Source organism: Carcharhinus amblyrhynchos, chromosome 35 (genome assembly GCF_965287045.1).
Source record: "Carcharhinus amblyrhynchos chromosome 35, sCarAmb.v2.hapA, whole genome shotgun sequence".
Classification (NCBI taxonomy): Eukaryota; Metazoa; Chordata; class Chondrichthyes; order Carcharhiniformes; family Carcharhinidae; genus Carcharhinus; species Carcharhinus amblyrhynchos.
The window spans coordinates 14,082,840-14,106,013 of record NC_137358.1 but is presented as its reverse complement, the minus strand read 5'-3'; the positions used below and the strand labels follow the sequence as shown (position 1 = coordinate 14,106,013).

Genomic DNA, 23,174 nt, shown 5'->3' with positions numbered 1-23,174 from the left:
TTGTGTGTATAGGTTACAAGAAACCATACTTTTCATTGTATCCCATTACATGTGACAATAATAAATCAAATCAAATCCACTAAATGAAAAAAAAATCAGGTTATTATTTTTAAATTCAGAATGGAACATTTACAGCAGTATGGAGTGAAAGACCTGTTTCTATGCTGTACGTGTTATTTGTAATTGGAATAGCTTCCCCTTTGAACCTTCCATTCACAGTAGCCAACTCTGGATTCCCCTCACTCTCTTCACCTCTCCAATGCTTTACTGTTCTACTTGGCCTTCCCTGCAGTTCCTCAATCTCCCTGCGCCTATCTAAAAGAGCAATTTTCTCTTTCCTGCATTTTAGCACTGAGCTGTTAAAGCTGGCAAAGAAACTGCTTGCAATAACTAAATACCTTTAAGTGTCATGCCTCTGTTAGCCCTGCTTCTCGCTGCTACTGGCTCTGGCCCAGCGTTAACCCTTACTCTCACTTTCCAGCAGGAAACCGCAGCAGATGCCACAGCAAGAGCTGTCCCTGGCACTCAAATGGTTGAAGGAGGTGAAATTACAACCTGTCATCCCAAAGCAGCCTTACTGCAAATATGCTCCTCTATTGACATTCCAGAACTGGAGCAGAGAGTCTTCCAGGGTAAGAGGTGGTCCGACATTAGTGTAACACCTTTGGTATGATACCGATTCAAAGAATCCACCTCATGAGAGAAGCTCCTTCACGTGAGAGAATAAGGTAAATTTGTACAAGTGGGTGTGAGCAGACATTTGCAAGTAAGAGAGAGACTCCGAACTCAGCAATATTTCCTCCGTTCACTTCTATTTCCTTTGAAGTGCTGGCTCCTTCCAGGGTCAGTCCCTCTGAGAGGAAATGGTAGGCGCTCTGGATTGGGACTAGGTTGGGAACAGGGACGGAGCTAGGTTCCAATTATAAAAGAAAGTGAAAAATAGTAGACCCGGATGCCCCCCGAGCCTGCTCCGCCATTCAATACAGTCGACTCATCTTCTTCCTCTTTCCTGCCTATTCCCCATATCTCTGGATTCTCAGAGACCAAAAATCTGTCTTTCCCATCCTTAAATATATTCAACAATGGAGTATCCACCTGGGGTAGAAAATTCCAAAGATTCTTTGCAGGGAAAGAATTTCTCCTCAGTTCAGTCCTAAATGATCAGCTCTATTCCGAGTCCTTGCCCTTGTGTTCTAGATTACCCAGCCAGGGGAAATAATCGCTCAGCATCTGCCCTGGCAAACCCTTCAAAATCTCTAGGTGTCAATGAGATCACCTCTCACTTTTCTAAACTGTTGAGCATTTAGGCCCAGTTAACTCCATTTCTCCTCAAATGACAACTCCCTTGTCACAGGGATCAATCTGTGAACTTGTTCTATACCACTTCCAAGACCCCAAACTTCCTCTACACTAGGATTGGTACAGTATGCGGTTAGAAACAGAGTAAATTTCCCTCTACACCGTCCCCATCAAACACTCCCAGGATAGGTACAGTGCTGGGTTAGAAACAGAGTAAATCTCCCTCTATGCTGTCCCAATCAAACACTCCCAGGGCAGGTGCAGCAGGGGTTACAGAGTAAAGCTCCCCCTGCACTGTCCCCATTAAACACTCTCCCAGGACAGGTATAGCACGAGGTTAGATACAGAGTTAAGATCCCTCTGCACAGTCCCCATCAAACACTCCTAGGGAAGGTACAGCATGGGGTTAGATAGAGAGTAAAGTTCCCTCAACACTGTCCCCTTCAAACACTGCCAGGACAGGTATAGCACTGGGTTAGATATAGAGTAAAACTCCTTCTACACTGTCCCCATCAAACACTCCCAGGGAAGGTACAGCACAGGGATTGATGGAGTAAAATTCCCTCTACGTTGTCCCCATCAAACACTCCCAGGTCAGGTACAGCACGGGGTTAGGTTCAGAATAAAGATTCCTCTGTTCTGAAGTTACAATCTGACTGATGCAACAGTTTTATCAGATCTGTTCGAGGCTCCAATTGAGATGACACTTAAATTGTCAAATTAGGAGCAGCTATATGTGGTGGATTGATGCATACTGGGACCTGCATGAACTCATCTTTCTGAAGGCTCCTTGTAGCCCAAGGAAACCTTCTTATGTTTATACCTCTGGAGCAAATCTGAGAAGCCCTGGAATTCCCTAAACTGAATCGATGTTCACCCAGTGTCAGGTAATCAGGTTGTTGTTAGGTGGGGAAGTCTGTTAGGAGATACACTGCACCAATATTCACCTTGGAGGAAAGGTCCTGCCAACCTTCAGACATAACCTCAGGCAATAAACTGCAAATGAAGATAATTAACTGAATGGATTTGAGTCCAATTATTCATTCCACATTCCCCAGTCCCTGTTCTTATTGGAATGTATGACTCATACTGACACACATTTCAGATGTTCCTATGCACCTGGTTTGCACAAGGATCACAAACAGCCATTTATTATGTTCCATAGAATATTTTACAACTTTAAATATATAAATAATTAGTCACAATATTTATCCTGAAAAACATCATTGACCAGAAACTGATTTACTGCGAGTGAGCTGATGGATAGCAGCCCCTCACTGTACACTCCCGACAGCAAGCAGCTTCACCACACAAACTCCATTATTGATCAGTGACACTGATCAATCAATCCCCAGCTCGCCGTCCCCTAATCCGTGCTCCCATTGCCTGTTCCTTAGCCCCTGGTCTCTGTCCCATTTGATAGGGCACCATATGACAGTCTGTGCTGCTCCATTTAGATCCAAGGCTGGAGTTTGATTACAAGCTCTGGCTCTGATCCACTGCAGACCCATCCCTAGCCTCGGGCAGTGTAAACAAGCAGTGGGAGCTTGGCTGCTGTCAGCTCCTCGAGTATGCAGCGGGTCTTGAGAGAGCGGGAGGGGCTGGATAACGCTACAGAGTGGCTTTACTGTCACATTCTGGCTATGGATTATGCAAAACCTGTCCGAGGCCAGTCATGGGGCAGCTAGAGAGAGAGAGAGAGAGTGGTGACTCCTTTGGCCCAGTTAATCCTCACACGCCTGCAAGCATGACACCAGGAGGCAAAGCACAAGTGGAGTCAGCTCAGGGGATGGGGTTGTGAGGTGACAGCATTTACTGCACAGTGATAAACCCTTTTATACCCCAGTAGAAGCAGAAATCTGGGTTCCAATCCATGGACGAGCTGGAGGGGCTGCGGAGCCCCTCTCCCCGGGAACTGTGCACACTAACCCTGAGTGAAGTTTGGAACCAGTCACCGCTACACTGGGACCTTGGATGGGAGATGGATAGGGGATGGGATGAGGGGGTGGGGACTGTGGTCCCAACATCAGCAGCTGGTGGACAGACTTGAACAATGTACCCCTTTAGAATGCTACTCCGAGACTGGCAGAACCAGCTTGACTTTGCCTCATGCTGTTCCCGGTAATCAATACACAGTTATCTTAAATATGGAAAATACATAAAAAAGCAAAATATACAGTGCACACAGTCCAGGCTTTGACACAGCCTCACTCACATCCTGTCCATTCACACAGGCATGGGGTTGATTGGCTTCAGTCTTTACTCTCTAAATCCAGTGATCATCACTATAAATGTTTGCATTAAAAGTCAATTTTAGTTTTTAGTGCACATTTGTCTCTGGTTTGTCCTTTTTCTCGAACCTGCAGTCCGTGAAGTTCTTCCATTTAGCCATTAACTATTTTGGTTTTGGAAGATTCCATTTTCAGCTGTTGAAAACAGCTAGGCTAACTTGAAACGCTTCTTGCTGCTGCTCAACTCCCAACATCAACTGGACAATCCACGGGGCCCTTGAGTGTAAAACCTGGAAATTCAAACAACATGAAGTGAGTGTGATGAACTGAGGCGCGATTCAATAACACTGACCCCAGTTAGCCACTGACCTACTCTCTGTCAACATGGCAGCACGGTGGCACTCTGGATAGCACTGCTGCCTCACAAAGCCAGAGACCTGGGTACAATTCCGACCTTGGGTCACTGTCCCTGTGGAGTCTGCACGTTTTCCCCATGTCAGCACCGGTTTCTTCCGAGTGCTCCAGTTTCCTCCCGCACCCCAAAGATGGACAGATTAGGGTGGATTGGCCATGTTAAATTGTCCCTTAGTGGGGTAAATACGTGGAGTTACGGAGATAGGGCCTGGGTGGCATTGTTGTTGGTGCAGGCTTGATGGGCTGAATGGCTTCCTTCTGTAGGGATTCAATGAAACAGGCACCTTGCATTCAGAAATGGCTGATACCTCCCCCCTCCACCACTCCCACCTACTCAGTTGATCCCACATTTCATTTGCACATCCTCTCCCTTGCCCTCACCCTGTTGGGGGCCAGATGTGTGCCAGAGCTCCTTACCTGAATGTTGCCTCCTAATCCTATCTTTGGGGAATGTCCTTCCCTCCATTGATGTACTTAAATTTCTGATATTTCCGTTTGCCGCTTCTGTGCTTGCGAGCCCGGAATGTAGTGCGAACTGGGGTCACCAAGGGCACTGGTGAGAAAAACAATCCATTAAATTCTGAGCCTGCAGCATCTGGATCCAGCCTTGACCTCAGGCAGTTAATCTCAGCTGGGGTTATAGTAAAAAGGCAAGGTAACAGTTGAGTTCCTTTCTCCTGGTTACTGACTGAGGGGTTGGGGACAGTGTGTTATGGACGGGATCACCTGTGGTTATCTCCACACCTAAAGTATTTTGCAAATGTTCGCTATCCTATCTCATACACGTGGGAGATGAACAGATTGGTTAGGGTGAATAACTGAGTAGCTATAGGCACAATGCAGGAGTGATAAGCAGTGGACTAAAAACATGATGCAATCTATATTCAGGTACAGGACAATCCAAGCCTACCCAGACACCCATCGTACAACCTCAGTGCACTCAGACACCCACCCTACAACCTGGATGCCGGCCATACAACCCCACCCACCCAGACACCCATTGTACAACTCCCACTCACCATACAACCTCAACCCACCCAGGTACTCATTGTACAATCCAAACCTACCCAGACACCCACCACACAACCCCCTGCCCACCCAGGCACCCATCTTACAACCTCCACCCCCACTCCCCCCAAATACCCATTGTACAACTTGGCCCACCCAGAAACATCGCACAATCCTGACTCACCCAGAAACACATTGCGCAATCCCGACTCACTCAGCCACCCAACAGAAACCCGGGCCCACCCGACAATCACCAGCTCCAAATGCTCAGCGCCTGTTCCCTGCCTTGAGCTCCAGTTGTGGGATACTCACCGGCTCTCTCCCAGGAGTCTGCGTAATGAGCTATCATCACACACCTGCATTCCACGTGGTCCATCAAGACCACCACTGCTTTCCCGGTTACAAGGCGATTTTGCTGATACACCTTTTTTACGACCTGAAGACGGTAGAGAGGACACAGAGTACTCAACCACTGCTAATTGCAAATAGAACAGAAAGTTCCAAAAATACAGAGCCTTAGTCACAGTTTACTGTCAATGTTTGTCGCAGAGTTTTGTCAGCAGGTTTTTAATGAAAGGATTGCACACACTGTTAAGCAGCGCAGTTCTGCTATGTGTGCCCAATTGCCTCCTGCACTTTTCCAGAATTTTCCATTATTCTGTCAAGAATGCAGACACAAGTAGTCGATGGCAGATGTAACCAGACTGACAACAGTAAGGCCTGGATCTCCAATGCTGTCTCTGCTCACCACTGAGGACTCTAGAAGCTGCTCCTGACATTTTAGGTATTAATCATTTCTAAAATATTCCCATAAGATTCATTGCAAAAGAATGAAAGGAATTTCCTGGAACGCTCTGAGTCCAGGTTAGTTTTTTAAAATAGCTGATAAGGGATGAAGTTTTATTTCTGGTCAGGCAGGCTTAAAGAGCTGAGGAAATAACAGTGGCTGCCTGCCAGGCTTACTGGGCACCACACTCCATCCATCACAGAGCATGAGGTGGCATAGTCATAGCGTCCCTACAGAACAGGCCATCAAGTCTGTACTGATCACATCCCATCCTCATCCTATTCCCATAACCCCACATATTAACCCTGCTAATCCTCTGACACTAAGGGACAATTTAGCATCAACCAAACTTGCAGATCTTCGGACTGTGGGAGGAAACAGGAGCACCCAAAGGAAATCCACGCAGACTTGGGGAGAATGTGCAAACTCTGCACAGACAGTGACCCAAGCTGGGAATCGAACCTGGGTCCCAGGGGCTGTGAGGCAGCAGTGCGAACCACCGTGCCACCCTACAGTGTCACAGCCAACTGAGAGACTGCTCCTCAATGCTGTAGGATAGGGCATTCTGACCAGAGTCATATCCATCCATCCCAATACCCCCTTTACCCCTCACCCTCCAGATTGCCCTGAGACCCATGCCCATTGCCTAATCCCCGCAAGGTTATGGGGGTGAAGTCAGTGGAGCATTGATGGGCTGAATGGCTTCCTTCTAGGGTGGCACAATGGTGCCACACCATTGCCTCACAATGCCAGGGTCACGGGTTCGATCCGCGGCTTGGGTCATTGTCTGCACGTTCTCCCCGTGTCTACATGGGTTTCCTCCGGGTGCTCTGGTTTCTTCCCACACTCCAAAGATGTACGGGTTAGGTGGATTGGCCATGCTAAACTGCCCCTTAGTGGGGCAGGGTAAATATGTGGGTTTAAGGGGATAAGGCCTGGTTGGGATTGTTATCGGTGCAAGTACGATGGGCCAAACAACCTCCTTCTGCACTGTAGGGATTATATGTTTCTAACAACCCCACCTCCCACAGCCCTGACAGCCCCTTCCTCCTCCCCTACCCTCTTCCTCCCCCATCCCTCATAACCCTGACACACCCAGCCCCCTTCCACACTCCGACACCCATCTCCTTTCCTTACCTCACCAACACATCTACTCTCCCTTCTCCACACCCACACCCACCCCCAACAAACCCAACCCCTTCCCCATTCCACACCCAACACATCTATCCCCTTTCCATCCACAACACATCAACTCCCTTACATCCCTACCCATACCCTCAGACACCAACCCTCTCCCTGATTACCCCCCAAACCCTGTCCCCAAATCTTCATCACCCTGACACCAAATCACCCTGCTCATTCAACTCCCGATATCCCCAACTCCCCTGCCCAATACCTTCAACACATTCTGCCCCACGCTAATACTGTCTATCACTCCTCACCCTGGTACTCCAATATCCCTCCACTGACACTGTTGCCCCCCCCCCACACCCTGCCATTCCCAACACCCCCCACACTGACAACCCTATCCCCCCTCACCCCAATGCTCCCCCCAACACAATGCCCCCTCCACCACTCCCCCACTCCCTGCCATTCCCAACCCCCCTCCCCCCACAATGATAACCCTATCCCTGTCATCCCAATATCTCTCCCCAACATCTTGACCCCACCTCTCCCACCAATCTCAAACCCCGCCCTGTCATTTCCATCCCCCTTCCCCTCCACCCACAGTACTCCCTTGCAGCAACACTCCTCACCTGCACATATCGCATGTGTATCCTGGTTGCCCGACACTGGTAGTTTCTGGTGTTGCAGCAACCTGAACATCGCTGTACCTCCATACAGGTTGGCCAGACAAAGAAGTTGGCAGTACTGGTATCCACCATACTGCGTGTAATTTCAATCACTGATGGCCTCACTTTACACTCGGCAAGCTTGGCATCTTCCACAACTGTAAGAGACAGGCACATGGGCTCAGCACAATGATCTGGGCACATGCCTCTGACCACCCTCAAGCAGATCACGACTCCTCAGCTACATCACTCAGAATTACAACTAGTCCACGCTACTTCCCTAAAAGCATCTGGACGGAGGACAGGAAGCTAGAGAGATGTGGAGTTGAAGGCAGAGGCACCAGTGATGGAGCAACAGGGCAGAGTGATGAACGATTGACCAGAGACAGAGGAGCTGGCAGTTCAAGGAAGGGGTTCTTGGAAGTTCAGATAGAAGAAGGGGAAAAGCCATTAAAGGATTTAAGCACAAGAATGAGCACTTTAAGTTAATGGATTCCAGGAAATGGCAGTCAATGAGACAGAGTGAATGCAGGTTAATGGGGAGCACAGATGATAACAAGTGACAAAGGATTCAGTCAGTCATCTCCACCTGCCCTATGTTGGCTCCTGAACCAGTGATGCTTCAATTTTAAAATTTACATCCTGTTTTTCAAATCCCGCCGAGGCCTTGGCCCTCCCTCCCTCTCTCTGTAATCTCCATCAGCCCCAGACACTCCCAGATCTCTGCACTCTGAATCTTGAGCATCCATTTTTAATCATTCCACCACTGGTGGCTGTGCCTTCAGTTGCTTGGAATTTTCTTCCTAAACTTCTCCACCTCTCTTTGCTTTAAGAGGCTATTTAAAACCTCCCTCCTTAACCAAGCATTGGTCGCATTACCCAATGTGACTCAGTGTTAAATTTTGTCTAATTTATGCTCCTGTCAACCCCCAGTGATGGCCTGGCCATCCTCAATCCCCAGAGGGAACTGACCAACAGCCCCCCACTTCGCCATCAATCCCACCCAGTCCCCCTGACTTCATCCTCTCCCTGGGAACTGGGAATCCACTCTAATTTCAAGGTGCCCCCCACTCTATCCTCCAGGATATCCCGACCAACACCACTTTTACCCCTTGGGTATTCCAACTAAGCCCACCTCAGCCCCTCACCCTTGGGAATCCCAACCAAATCGCCAAGAGCTCCAAACAAAACCCCATCCCCAAGGAACCTGACTGACTGCCATTGTGTCACTGCCATCAGCAGCCGGGAAGCACCACATCTGAAATACACCCCCCCCTTCCCCCCCATCTCATTCTCCCCCTCATTGACCACGAAGCCTGGTCCAATGTCTTGTGCTCCGTGGAGTTGGATAGTTCATACAGGAATGCTCTTACCTGGGCTGCGGGTCACACGGAGGGATCGCCACTGACCCTCTCCAGTTACAGACACAGAATAAAGATTCTCAGAATCCTCACCATCTGAAAGCAAACACACGACTGGTTATTATCTCCATCAATCCCAACTCTATATTTTAAAATTGGCTAATTGAAATGAAACAGAGGTCAAAGAGGAAATATAACATCCCTTATTTTATACTTTAAATAATATGAATAAAATTGTGTTATATTTAACACAGCACCTTCAGTTAAAAGTAAATTTGCAGACAACATCAAATTGGGAGGGAGGGTGGTGCAGCTTCTAGAGAACTAATCAGGGGTTGTAAACTACATGGGATCAGAATGAGGGGTGACCTGATTGAAGTGCTCAAGATTATGAGGGACATGGACAGGATGGATAGGGAACAGCTGTTCCCCTTAGTTGAAGGGTCAGTTACAAGGGGACACAAGTTAAAAGTGAGGGGGGGGGAGATTTAAGGGAAAGTTGGGGAAAAGCTCTATTACCCAGAGGGTGGTGATGGTCTGGAATGCACTGCCTGGGAGGGTGGTGGAGGTGGGATGCTTCACATCCTTTAAGAAGTACCTGGATGAGTACTTGGCACATCATAACATTCGAGTTATGGGCTAAGTGCTGGCAAGTGGGATTAGGTGGGCAGGTCAGGGCCTTTCATGCATCGGTGCGGACTCGATGGGCTGAAGGGCCTCTTCTGCGTTGTATTATTCTGAGATTCTGAGAGAATGTGAATTCCCTGCTGCTTAAAACCAGCTGTTAACTGGAACAGGATTTTCTCTAAACCCTAGGCAGACTTGCTGCAAAATCCACACCATTATTTGACAGGAATGGCTCCAGCTGCCCCAGTAATTCACCATGAACTTCTGCAGTAGAACCAAAGGAGGCCATTCAGCCCTTCAAACCTGCTCCAAGGAAACAGGGAGAGACTATTCAGCCCCTTGAGCCTGCTCCACGAGAAAAGGGAGAGGACATTCAGCACCTCGAGCCTGCTTGGTGGAAACATGAGGAGGCCATTCAGCCCCACCCAGGTTCTTCTGTTATTCAGTTGGACCATGTATGATTGGAACTCTGACTCTGTCTCCCCACTTAACTCCATAAAAAAAAAATTGACCCCTATCTCAGCAGTTTTTTGGAGGGAATGAGGCCCAGAGGTTCTGGCTATAAATGAGGAAATGAGAATGAGGTCAGGTTTGCTTCCTTTGGGTTGACGCTGAGGAAGTGACCCACATAGAAATACAGAGAAGTTGTAACATGGAAGCAGAGCGTTCAGTGCAATCAGTCCATCTCAGTATTAACTCTACACATAAATACATCGCCCTAACCACATTTACCTAATCTATTCTTCCATTCTCCCCTTTCTCTTCATCTACTGAGCAAATCTAATCTCCAATATTGACACAGGTTTTTGCCTCAACCATTAATGTTGGAAGTGGTTGTTGCAGCCTCATAGCTCTCTGTGTGAGCAAGTTTCTGCTGCTCACTTTTAAATCTCTTTCCTTTAATTTTTGTATCTTATGGCTCCCTGTTCTTAACCTCTGTACTACTGGAAATGCTGTTTCATAACCCACCCCGTTCTAAACACATCAACCCTGTTGTCTGCTGTCTCAACAAAAAGATTCCCCAATTTTTCAGATATTTCCTCACAGCTTTCAAATTACAAAGGATCGGTCAAAGCAAATTGTTCCCCCCAGTGAAAGGTTCAAAGCCCAGGGCGACAGGACTGCAAACAAGGAATCCAGGAATCACTGGGAGTTTGGTTTTCATCCAAGCTGGAATCAAGTTGTGAAATACGTTACCTAGAAGCAGGCAGTTGAATGGGAGACATATCCCTGGAGAGAAGGTATCATTAACAATCACAGCTCACATTAACGTAGCACCTTTAAAATACTGAAACAGCCCAAGCTGTTTTGTCGGGGCATAACCAGGCAAAACCGACCAGCAATTCATGTAAGGAGATATTCAGGCAAGAGACCAAAAGTTTGGTCATAAAGGTAGGTTGTAAGGAAGTTCTTCTTCAAGGAAGTGGAGAGGTTTAGGGAGTGAATTCCAAAGCTTAGAACCTCGGCAGCTGATGGCATGGATGTCAATGGTGGTGTGATTAAAATTGGATGTGCAAAAGGCCAGACTCATAGGACATCAGATAATCGCATGTGTGTCTAAACAGGCCGATGTGACGGGTCTGATGTTGCGTGCAGCGAGTTAACATGCTTTCAGCTTATGTGTGCTAGTTTGCTCCTCCTCTTCAGTCTGAACCACTGGCCAACAGCAATGCCTTGGGGTGAACATGGCTGGAAAATCCCACCCGGAGTGTGCCAACACATCCTGGCGCTCATAGACCAAACTCCCAGCTGTGGGCGAATGGTTCCACTACCTTGTGGATACCACAGGAGAGTTGAAGGCTTCGGGAGTAAACCCGAACAAATTACCTGGAGTGGAGCCCAAAGGCAGTCTAATGTTTAATATGTAATCTTCCCAGCAGCTCCTGCAACCAAGCTGGTGCCAAGATCTTTCGTTCCTTTGGAAGGTCGAGAGGGATCCCTGACCTTTGGGCAGCCCAAGTTTTCCGTTAATTTTTGTCCAGCTTGTGGTCTGGAGAGGGCACTCCAGCTTCATTGCAGAGTGTTGACACAACAGAGGAGATAGCAGCTATGAGTGATAGGCCCAGATCACTGGCATAGAGAATGGGGAGGGGGATGCAGGATGTCACCAGTGGTGGGAGTGATTAGCTTATCCCACTGGTCAGTAATCATCCACCTCAAGTCAGACACTGATATGGTCCAATGGGCACTTGAAGCTTGGATATTCTGCTCAACAAGTGGACAGAATCCAGGCAAATAAACAAAACACAACTCTTCAAAGATCAAGTTGGAACGTCAGGAACAAGGTATAGCCTCCACTGTAACAAACTTGCCATTTTTGATGATGGGAACATTCCAGAAATCGATCATGACATCTTCTCTCCAGCCACCTCTCAACTCAAACAGGGCCACTTAAACTCATGAGTAACTACGCTCCAATAGTGTGATCCATTATGGAGGTGAAAGGGCAATTTTAAGAGGAGTTTGATGCAGCAAAATCATCAAGTTAGAATATCTTTACCTACTGGGGATTTCAATGCAAAAATGGGTGCGGACTGTGAGTCATAGCCCTCCTATGTCATGCATAGACATACAGAGACTACTTGAGCTCAGCAGCTATCATGAACTTTGTGTATCTTCGCACCTTCTTTCAGAACAAACTGGAGATTTCAAAGATCAGGACATTGGCATCAATTGGTTCTATCACCAGACGAGAGATGTGACTCTCTGAACAGCATTCTCAACACACACAGTTACCACACACTGCTAACTATGATACAGATCACTTCCTGGCGTGCACTAGAGCAAGAATGCAACCCTTGAAGTTGTTCATTCAAAGCAGAAATGCTGCTAAAGTAGCCAGATAAAACCCTGACAGTTCTGCAACTCGACTGAACTGGCATCCCCACACAAGAGTCTAGAAGTGAAAGGGGACATATTCCTGGACACCATCCACAATACCACACTATCAACATATGGGAAGCAAGAGTGGAAAAATGCTGACTTGTTCAAGGCTGACATCACTTGGATGGAACCCATCATTGAAGCCAAACAATCCCCATCATTACTTACAAAAGTCACTCAAAGTAAAGTCCAACAAACTGCTAGGCTGACTGCTGGTTACATCTTTCCCAGAATATCCAGATGTCATTTGACACATGGAATGTCAGGTGCCTGTGTGAAGGAATCGATTAGGCAGCAGCAATGAAAATGGCTTAATTGAAAACAAAGGTTCATCGCCAACTGCAATAAATCATTTGAAAGTACTCGAAGGAGAGCACTGTCACTGAAGGAGATCCAGACACCACAGAAAACCTGCCTGTAAAGCAGAGCTAGATATCAAACTCACAGTGAAGGAGCTTAGCAAAGCCTTTGACCTGCTAGCTATGGGCAAAGATCCAAGTGCTGGTGCTATATCACCTAAACTCATCAAGCATGGGAAACACGCATTCCTGCAGCATCTGCACAAGCTTCTCCTGCTCTCCTGGAAGGACGGGGCATGACGCAGAGGTCATGACCCTGCAAATAAACAAGGGCGATTACAACAACTGCTGAGCATCATGCAAAATGTATTTGCTTGTCAGATTGCAGACCTTGCCTGAATGCATCCACCCCGAACCCCAGTGCAATTTCAGAATTGGAGGATTTACAATTGACGTGATCTTCCAGGCAGCTGCAAGATAAATGCCGTGAACAAGGAAGACCACTATTTATCGCCTTCATCAATCTCACAAAGGCATTCAGCCATCTGAGCAGAGGTGGCCTATTTAAGCTGCCGGAGGAAACTGGCAGCCTGCCAAAGCCACTCAGTGTGATCTCCTCTTTCCATGACAACATGGTGGGTAAGGTCAGCTATGAGAGGGCAACATCAGATCCGCAGTGGGGTCAAAGAGGGTCGTGTTCTGCCACCAACATTCTTTGGCATATTCTCTTCGCGGCTGCCGCGTGCCTTCAGATCGGCTGCAGAGAGTTCCCAGTTAAAAATGGGAACTGATGAAAAGCTGTTCAGCCTGACTCAACTAAGATCCAAGACAAAGATGTACCAAGTTCTCATCGGAAAGTTGCTCTACACTGACTAACATTCCAGACTGAGGAACACATTCAGGGACGAATGGATGGCCTCTCTCACATTTGTAAACAGTTTGGTTTGACCATCAGCATCAGAAAGACAAATGTCCTGCTCCAGGATATTGCCATACCATCACCTATCAGCAATGTAATGCTGGAGGTTGTTAATGGCTCCCCATATCTAGGCTCCACAATCACCAGCAATCCATCATTTGATTCTGAAATCAACATGTGCATCACAAAAGCTGCAACTGTTATATCCAAGCTGAGTAACAGAATGTGGAACAATGACAACCTGACTGAGTCACCAAACTGTCAGTCTACCAAGCTTGTGACCTCAGCACATCCTCTACAGTGGAAAAACCTGGACAATACACACTAGGTAAGACAAGAGGCTGAACAGTTTCCACTGTCTCAGACGTATCGTTGGCATCTGTTGGCAGAACAAGGTCACCAACTCAAAAGTCCTGGAGCATGCTAACTCCATCAGCGTACACTAATTGCTAAGCTAATGATGTCTCTGCTGGCTCAGTGACATTCATCAAATGGGTGACAGCTGTATACCCAATGGCATGGGATGATGAGGGGAGGGGTGGTTAAGATCAATTTAGAGAAGGTGCCCTTATCGGGCTTAACGGTCCTAACCTGTCTTCAAAATTTCTCAAGATTGCTAACCAAGAATTAAGTGTCCAATTCATTACATTGGAAATGGGAGAGAATCTCCAGCAGTCAAGGGGTTAACATAAATTCTGGCAGCAAGATTAAATATACTGAAATGCTAACTGTGTCATATTTAAGGAGCAGAAATGTTAATGTGAAGGTCAACAGCACAAGCGAAAGAAAGAAACTTTGTTCATTTGAATGCTTCAGACAATTGCAAATACAAACTATCAGGAAACTATTCCACAAATTCCATCCTGGTTATGATATGTGGAATGCTAACACAGGGTGCCTATATTTAGAAGCATATTCATTGTGTTTGAAAAATACAAGAAAGAGACTGGCATTTAACAATGCTGGGATAAGAACCAACACGGTATACTGGCCAGCACCCTCACGCGATGCTTCACTCTGTTATACTGGTGAGGAGACAATGGACCCCTGCCAAGGCCCATTGGACTGTTAGACAATTGCAGGAAACACTGGGCTTTCTTAGATAGCAGCTGGACTGAGGTTGGATTGGCCAGCAGACAAAACAGGCGAGAATTGAAATGTCATTACAGAACCCAAGAAAGGAATGTGGCTTCATCTGGGAGCACCCTCAGTCCAGGAGGGAATACTGGAGAGGAGGGCTTACCCTTCTAGTTCCCCAGCACTGTCTGCTCATGGCCTGTCTGCTAACAGCCTGCCTACACACCTAATTATCTGGCAAATACTAATCCACAACAAAGTCTGCAGTTCCCCAATGTTACAGGAGCTGTGAGGCCATACTCTTGTCTCCCAGCCTCATTGGTTTTAGCAGGCACTCACTCCACCCCCTCCATTCTCAGTGCGAGTGACACAGTCCTGTGCAGGGGGAACCTCTCCCTAAACCCTCCCCTGCCAACTCTCTTTCCCCTTCCAAAGGCTCCATGAGATCCAAAGCCCTTGGCCCCTCCCTTTGTTCATCTCTTTCAATTCCAGCTGAGTTGCTGATCTTCATCTTGTGCTGTTCAGCTGTATAGACTACACTGTCCACACCAATCTCCAGAGCAGATGGGTTAACCGTGCTCTGCCCAACGTATCTGCACCCACTCACAATGGCACCAGCGAACATCCTTCTGAACATCTTTTACCCACTTACAAAACGATCAGTACCTCCCCTGGCCCTACCAACCTCACTTCAGTTACACCTGTAACCTATTCCAGGTTGCCCTTTTTCCTGTATGTGGCCCCATACCTGTGCATTGCCCACAATCTATCTACCATTTACCTTGGGATCGATTCTGGAGGCGGCTCTGGTTGCTGTGCTCTGAAAGGATCCAGTCACCCTGTTTTTTTTTGGAGGGGGTAAGAGAAAAGAGAGGAGAGATTAGTGGGCAGCGTAGAACTCTCCCAGAGGGCACAATCCTCAACTTCAGCAACCCACCCAGAACTAGGGAAGGAAGGGGCAGAGAGACATAGGTACGGAGGTCAGCATCCCAATTCCCAATCACGCTCACCCCCCTAAAAATAAAAATTAGGCTGAAAACAGCCCAAACATCTTACTGTAGCCTTCCATCACACACTACTGTAGATACCCCCCTGTTAACACTGAATTACAAATTGCATGAATTCCACACTGCCTCTCATTGCGCCGTATCACCTCTGATATGCCCCATTATCCTGTGTCACGGAACCGAGCAGCATGAACCTTCCCTCCCAGAGCCCAGACCTGCCCCTTGCCCCAGCTGTAGCTCACCTCAGTGACCGACCACAGGTAGCACAGTGTCAACAGTGCGATCCGCAGATGCATGGCTCGGCTCGGCTCCCTTTCGGACAATCGACTCAGAGTGCAGAATCTGAGTAGCACATCTCCCCGGGGCCGAGACTGCACCCGCTAATCCCAGGACAAACACAGGCGGACTTCCACTTAATGGAAAACCAGCCGCACCGAACACGCTTTCAAACTTTCCACCAAGTTTTTGCTGGAGTTGTTCTCCTTTGGTAGTTCGTCCAGGGCGGGCGGGCAAGTGACTGGAAACCGGAGCACAGTCTGATCCTGAGTAACAGGTGGCTCTCACTGAGCTGTGTCCACTGGTGAATGCCAGCTCAGTGTCACGGAACAGTCTCCAGTCAGCCTGACTCCCCCTCACTCAATCTGACTCCTTTAGTTTGATCCTGTCTGTCTCTCTCCCTGTGTGTGACTCAGTGTGTCTGGCTGTCTCTTCTGTGCGTGTGTCTCTGTGTCTTTCTGTATATGTGTCTGTCTCTCAATGTATGTCTCTTTCTGCATGTATGTCTTTCTGCGTGTGTGCGTGTCTTTCTCTGTGTGTGCCTCTCTCTCTCTTCTATGGATCTGTTTCCCTGTGTCTGGCTGTCTCTCCCTGTCTATATTCCGTCTGCCTGTCTGACTATATCCCTGTGTTTCTCCAGCAGTTGTTGCTCCTGCCCTGTCACAGGGAATAAATAACTCGGTCCCCTCCTCCTGCGCTTTTATAACCAGAGAATGTGAAGGTGTGGGGAAGGATTGCGCATGTGTCCGGGGATTCCCCTGTCTCTGAACTGTCTTAAAGGGAAGGGCAGCCCAGATATCCAGCCGGTAGAAAGTCAACCCCGAGGGGCAAAAGGGCGGATGATCGCTGGGACGTGTGCGCGCTCATTACGAAAACTAACAACCCAGCAAGAAGACGAAGCAGCCTTTGCTGTTTTTGATCATATTTCACTCACTGTCAGCGGCAACATTTTACTTTCCTTCAATTTCTTCCTTTTTATCTTCCTCCAGCCCCTATCTTTTCCAGTCATTTTCTTCACCGTCCTGTTCTGCTACCTCTCATTATTTTCTCTATTATTCCATCTTCCTCATTGCCTCTTCTCACCTTTCGCTTTCTCTCTCTCTTTTCCATTCTATTTCTCTGTCTTCTCTCTATCTAACGGTTTCTTTGTTAGCCCAGTTGTTTTCCTTCTTGTTCTCCCTATGTCACTTTCTCTGTCAGGCTTTCTCACTCTAGTTTTAAAGTTTTTTTCATAAGTTTATTTACTATTGCTACAGTAGGCTTACATTAACACCGCAATGAAGTTACTGTGAAAATCCCCTAGTGGTCACACTCCAGTGCCTGTTCGGGTACACTGAGGGAGAATGTAACACGGCCAATGCACCTGACCAGCACGTCGTTCGGACTATGGGAGGAAACTGGAGCACCCTGAGGAAACCCACGCAGACATGGCGGGGACGTGCAGATTCAGCACAGACAGTGACCTGAGGCTGGAATTGAACCCGGGTCCCTGGCACTGTGAGGCAGCAGTGCTAACCACTTTGTCACCGTGCCACCCCTAGCTTCTATTCCCCAAGCTTTCTCCTTCTGTACATGGAGTCTGTTGCACTTTTTCAGCCGCCCATTTCTCTATTGTTTTCTCCCTACTTCAATCTCTTTTTCTCTGTTTCTATCCATCTCTATCTTCCTTTTATATTTCCCACTCTCTCTGTCTACATTCTCTTTTTAAAGTTTTATTAATGTCACAAGTAGGCTTACATTATCACTGCAATGAAGCTACTGTGAAAATCCCCTAGTCATCACAATCTGGTGCCTGTTCAGGTACACCGAGGGAGAATTTAACATGGCCAATGCACGTAACCAGCACATCTTTCAGACCGTGGGAGGAAATCGGAGCACCCAGAGGAAACCCACGCAGACAAAGGGAGAACATAGAACATTGCAGCACAGGAATAAGCCCTCCTGCCCTCCAAGCCTGCACCAATCATGCTGCCCGACTGAACTAAAACCCCCTACTCTTCCAGGTACCATATTTCTCTATTCCCATCCTATTCATGTATCTGTCAAGACGCCCTTTAAAGGTCACTAATGTATCTGCTTCCACTACATCAAACTCCCCACAGACAGTGACCCAAGCTGGGAATTGAACCCGTGTCCCTGGCCTGTGAGGCAGCAGTGCTAACCACTGTGTCTTCCTGTCATCCTATCATTTCCTGTCAGTGTTTTTCTGTTTTTTTCTCTCCCAATACCTGTCTTGCTTAATATCTTGACTTATTTCTCTTTGTCCCTTTCTCTTTCTTTTGCTCTTTGTATCTCACTGTTTCTCTTGTTTTTGACTCCAGCTGCATACCTTCCCTCTCATTCTGTCTAATCATCTCTCTCACTCTGTACTTCTTCATCTATCTTTCTTAACAATTTTCCCTCTGGGTGGGGGGGGAATTCTCCTGTCCTGCCTGCCACAGGAATCATAGCGGGCCGGGGGAATCAACCATACTAAGTTTCATTGACCTCTGGTGGGATTCTGTGGTTTTTGGCGAGTGTGGCTGGAGAATCCCACCCCATATCTATTTCACTCTTGCTAACTTTGTCTTGTTTACTTGCTCTGCGTTTATCTTTTGCTGTTTTCCTATCTTTTTCTCTGTATTACTGTCTGTCTCATTTTCTCTGGCTCTTTCTCTCCATTTGTGTATCTTTTTGTCCCTCAGTCTCTCTCTATCTGTCTGTCTGTCTTTGTCTCCCTTTATCTGTCTCTGTTTGTCTCACTGCTCAATTTCAGTCTTTCATCTCATCTCTCTCTCCCCTTCTATCCATCCCTTTGTCTATATCCATCTCTGTTTGTCTGTGTTTGCATGTTCCTTTCTTTATCTGTCCCTTTTCTCACGTCTGTCTCTGACTTCCCTTCTAACTGTCATAAGAACATAAGAACTAGGAGCAGGGGTAGGCCATTCTGGCCCCTCTGCCATTCAATCAGATCATGGCTGGTCTTTTTGTGGACTTAGCTCCACTTACCCGCCCGCTCACCATAACCCTTAATTCCTTTACTGTTCAAAAATGTATCTATCTTTGCCTGAAAGACATTCAGTGAGGTAGCTTCAACTGCTTCACTAGGCAGGAAATTCCACAGATTCACAACTCTTTGGGTGAAGAAGTTCCTCCTCAACTTAGCCCTAAATCTGCTCCCCCTTATTCTGAGGCTGAGAAGAAATTCAGGTTGTGTCCCTTTTGAATACTTGTCTCTCTTTCTCTTTACTCCCTTTACCTTTCTTCTTTTGTCTCTGTCTTATTCTGTGTGAGTATTCTTTTATCTTATGTCCCTCACTCTTTGTTCATCTTTCTCTGTTTTCTTTTTGTCCCTAAGACAAAGACAGAAGATGCTGGAAATTCACCTCAATGGCATCAGAAAAGGACAAACTTTCAGATAACATTAGCCCACTCGTCCAACATCCCATTCACTGCTTTATAAACATTTGCTTCCTCCTCACCACCAACACACAGTGACAGCAGCATGTACCATATACACGGCAGCACAGTGGTACAGTAGTTAGCACTGCAGCCTCACAGCATCAGGGAACAGGGTTCAATTCTGGCCTTGAGTGACTGTCTGTATGCAGTTTGCACATTCTCCCCATGTCTGCATGGGTTTCCTCTGAATGCTCCGGTTTTCTCCCACAGTCCAAAGATGTGTGGGTTAGGTGAATTGGCCAGGCTAAATTGCCCTTTAGTGTCCCAAGGTGTGCAGGTTATGTGGATGGGCCACGCTGAATTGCCTCTTAGTGTCCAAAGATGTGCAGATTAGGTGGATTGGCCATGCTAAATTGCTCCTTAGTGTCCAAAGATGTGCAGGTTAGGACGATTAGAGGGGTACAGGGATAGGGTGGAGGAAAAGGCTGCCACAGAGTTAGTGCAGACTTGATGGACCGAATGGCCTCCTTCTACATTATAGAGAATCTATGGATGCTATGATGCACTGGAGCAACTCCCCTTCAGCAGCAGCTTGCAAACTATGACATCTGTCACCTAGAAGACAAGGGCAGCAGGTGCCCATGGGAATACTGCCACCTGAAAGTTCCTCTCCAAACCACTCATCATCCTGACTTGGATATATACCATCATCACTTCATTGTCAACTAACAGCACTATGGGTGTACCTACAATAGTTGGACTGCACAGGTTCAAGAAGGTGGCTCACCACCACCTTTTCAAATAAGGGACAGGCAACAAATGATAGCTTTGTCAGCAACACCCACATCCCATGAAATAATGAAATAAAAAGTCAGCATCCCTAAGTGATGCTTATTTTCTGAAGCGCATTTTTAACGAGAACATGAAAAATTAGGTAGAAGAAAAATATTCCTACTCCACACTTTGATTCTTGAATTTAAAATTGCATTTATATAGCACATCATAACCACTGAATGTCTCAAAACTCTTTACAGCCAATGGAGTATTTTTGAAGTGCATTCACTGTTCTAATCTCAAAAACACAGCAACCAATTTGCACACAGCAAACTCCCATAACTGAGGGGCCTTAATGTTGCTGTCAGTATCTGGCAAGCTCCTTACCATGGTGCTCCCCAACAGACTGAAAGCGTGAAGAACAGAAAGGCTCCCCTCGCCACCCACATTCCCCAACACCATCTCAGAACCTGCCAGGGGCTAGGGAGCATAAAATTCTGGCTCATGGACTCATTCAGCAGCATCACAGGATGGTTCCAAAGTGGATAGAAATTGAGGAAAACAGAATAAGGCAGAGAGGATAAAAGAGATAAAGGAAGGCAGGCAGAAAGAGATACACACCAGATAAAGAGATAGACACAGTGAGAGATCGGAGAAGGAGAGACAGAGGGGGAAACTGACAATGAGTAATAAACAGCTTAAGGATGGAAACGTACATATGACAAGCAAACAGAGACACAACAGAAAAAGAGAAAGATAGAGACAGACAGAAAAGGAGACAAAGACAGACAAAGTGGAGTGTATACATCACTGTGGCTTGATTAAATCACAAGATTCTAGGTTCACATCCCACTCTAGGGCTTGAGTGCAAAGCTCTACACTGCCACTTCAGTGCAGTACAGAGGGAGCACTGCAATGTAGGAGGCAATGCTGCATACTCTCCCTATTGCTTCTCCTCTTAGTTATCGTGAGGAAGGTGATGGTGGTTGCAAACTTTACCAGCACCACTGGTTGACTGTCTTGTATTTGCCAACAATGCCACCTTGCTGACTAAGGAATCACATGCTCCAAGACATGACCATCAGTTTTGAGAGTAGCGGCACCAAGGTTGGTGTACATGTCAGGTGCAATAAGACCAAGGCGATGACAACTAGGCAGCAACCAGATCCTCCTGTCAACATCAGGCATCAGAACATCAAGGATGTTGACCACTTTCCTTACCTAGGGAGCAATATCTCCAGGGAGGGTGATGTAGAGATCAATGAACGCGCAAGAATCAGCAAAGTAGCCTCAGTCTTCCAGCAGGTCCATATAGAATGAGCATCCAACACTATAGACCTGGCCATGAAGCTATGACTCTACATATCTGTAGTGGTACCAGCTGCAAACTTTGCCAGCGAGATATAGGAGAGAACAGAACTTGTCATGCAAGTTGGTTGTTTTTCACCACACTGCCTATCCTGAGCATTACATGGAAACACAGCATCACCAGCGACAAAGTGCTTCAGAGGACTGATCAGAGGACATCACGCTGGAGAGATGGCTGGTACTGGCAGGACATGTCCTTCTTCTCTTGAACAAGTGTGGCTGTAGAATGAACAGGTAGAAGAAGACATGGCTGGACAAAGAAGGCCTGGTGAAGTGTATTTAAGGAGGACCTTCAAGAGCAGGACAACTCCTGGGCTAAACTGAAAGAGATTGTGACGGACCAGGGCTGGTGGCAGATGTTTGCTGCTCATTGTTCCACATGGCACTGGAGGAACCACGTCTAAAGTCTAAATCTCAGTAAAATCTCACAAATAGGAATGTGACGAATAACTGGATCATCTTTTCTTTTTGTGATTTTAATTGAAGGTTAAATATTAACCAGGACACAAGGGATAATTCCTCTACTCTTCTTCAAAATAGCACCAAGGGGTATTTTACATCCACGCAAGCAGGCAGATGGGTCTCATCTGAAAGATGGTGCCTTCTATATTGCAGTGCTTCTTCTGTACTGTACTGAAGTGACAGCCTAGAGTTTTATGTTCAAGCCCTGGAGTGGGGCTTGAACCCAGAACCTTGTGACTTAAGTAAGCTACACTGGCACATACACTCCGCTGTCTCTTTTTCTGTCTATCTCCTTCTTTCTCTTTTTCTGTTGTGTCTCTGTTTGCCTGTCATTTGTGCCGTTCCATCCCTGAGTCGTTTATCACTTATTGTCTGTTCCTGCCCCCTACCCACCCACCACCAGCACCCCCCACCCCACTCCCCTCCCTGTCTCTCCTTCTCTGATCACTCGCTGTGTTCATCTGTCTATTTCTTTATCTGATGCTGTGTACTTCTTTCTGTTTGCCTTCCTTTATCTCTTTTATTCTCTCTCCCTTGTTCTGTTTTTCCCAGTTTCTTTCCACTTTGAAGCTGGATGTTGCTTATAGTTACAGCACCACCTGCTCAATACTTGAAAGGTGCTGTCTTTTCATTCATTTGCATTTCTGTCTTCAAACTAATTTCTGGCCATTGGAGTAGTCGTCAGTGGCTCTTTGAAACCGGCACTTGTTGCAACCTGTTAACTATCGAGTGGGCCTGTTACAGAGAACTTGTTGTACAATTTCAAACGAACCAAAGTCAACAAGAAACTACAAATCTCCCATCAAATGCCTGCCTGAGGTGCCTGCAGCTTCAGTCCTTCCTGTGTTTCGGATCTTCCTGCTGAGATCCCACGAGTTTGGGATTCTCTCCTGTTGGGATGGCAGCAATTTTGTGTTTCTCTCCTCCTAGGATCCCATTGATTTGAAGATCTTCTCCTCCTGGTATCCCACCCGTTTGGTGTTCCTTTCCTCCTAGGATTTTTCCTTCACAGGATCCCAATTGTCCTGGATTACTTCTCAGATTGCAGGATACTCACAATTTGTCCACCGATTGATTGGAGTCTTGTCCATGCTGAGCACAGGGTGGACTTAGGCTATATGGGAGGGGAGGCAGTGGGGAAGTGGCAGAGGGGAGGACCAAAAGTTGAGGGACAGTCAGTGAGGGATAAAGGGAAAAGGGCAGTGGGG

General features: G+C 47.0%; 1 protein-coding gene across 1 annotated transcript; it reads right to left on the bottom strand.

The window, feature by feature from the left end:
- Positions 1 to 2,398: 2,398 nt before the first annotated feature.
- LOC145361604 (platelet-derived growth factor subunit B-like) lies at positions 2,399 to 16,635 on the bottom strand. Its single transcript, XM_080217460.1, has 7 exons — positions 15,948 to 16,635; positions 15,480 to 15,537; positions 8,906 to 8,989; positions 7,497 to 7,690; positions 5,265 to 5,388; positions 4,362 to 4,497; positions 2,399 to 3,820 (listed from the first exon to the last, which is right to left on the bottom strand). The coding sequence occupies exons 1-6, from the start codon at positions 15,999 to 16,001 to the stop codon at positions 4,382 to 4,384; spliced, it is 630 nt and encodes a 209-aa protein (XP_080073586.1). The 5' UTR covers positions 16,002 to 16,635; the 3' UTR covers positions 2,399 to 3,820; positions 4,362 to 4,381.
- Between the last annotated feature and the right edge of the window lie 6,539 nt (positions 16,636 to 23,174).

Coding starts and splice junctions, on each gene's coding strand:
- LOC145361604 (XM_080217460.1), bottom strand. CDS start 16,001: ATGCATCTGCGGATCGCACTGTTGACACTGTGCTACCTGTGGTCGGTC. Junction 7,691..8,905: donor CCGTGTGACCCGCAGCCCAG/GTAAGAGCATTC, acceptor TGTCTCTTACAG/TTGTGGAAGATGCCAAGCTT. Junction 4,498..5,264: donor AGACTCCTGGGAGAGAGCCG/GTGAGTATCCCA, acceptor TTTTCTCACCAG/TGCCCTTGGTGACCCCAGTT.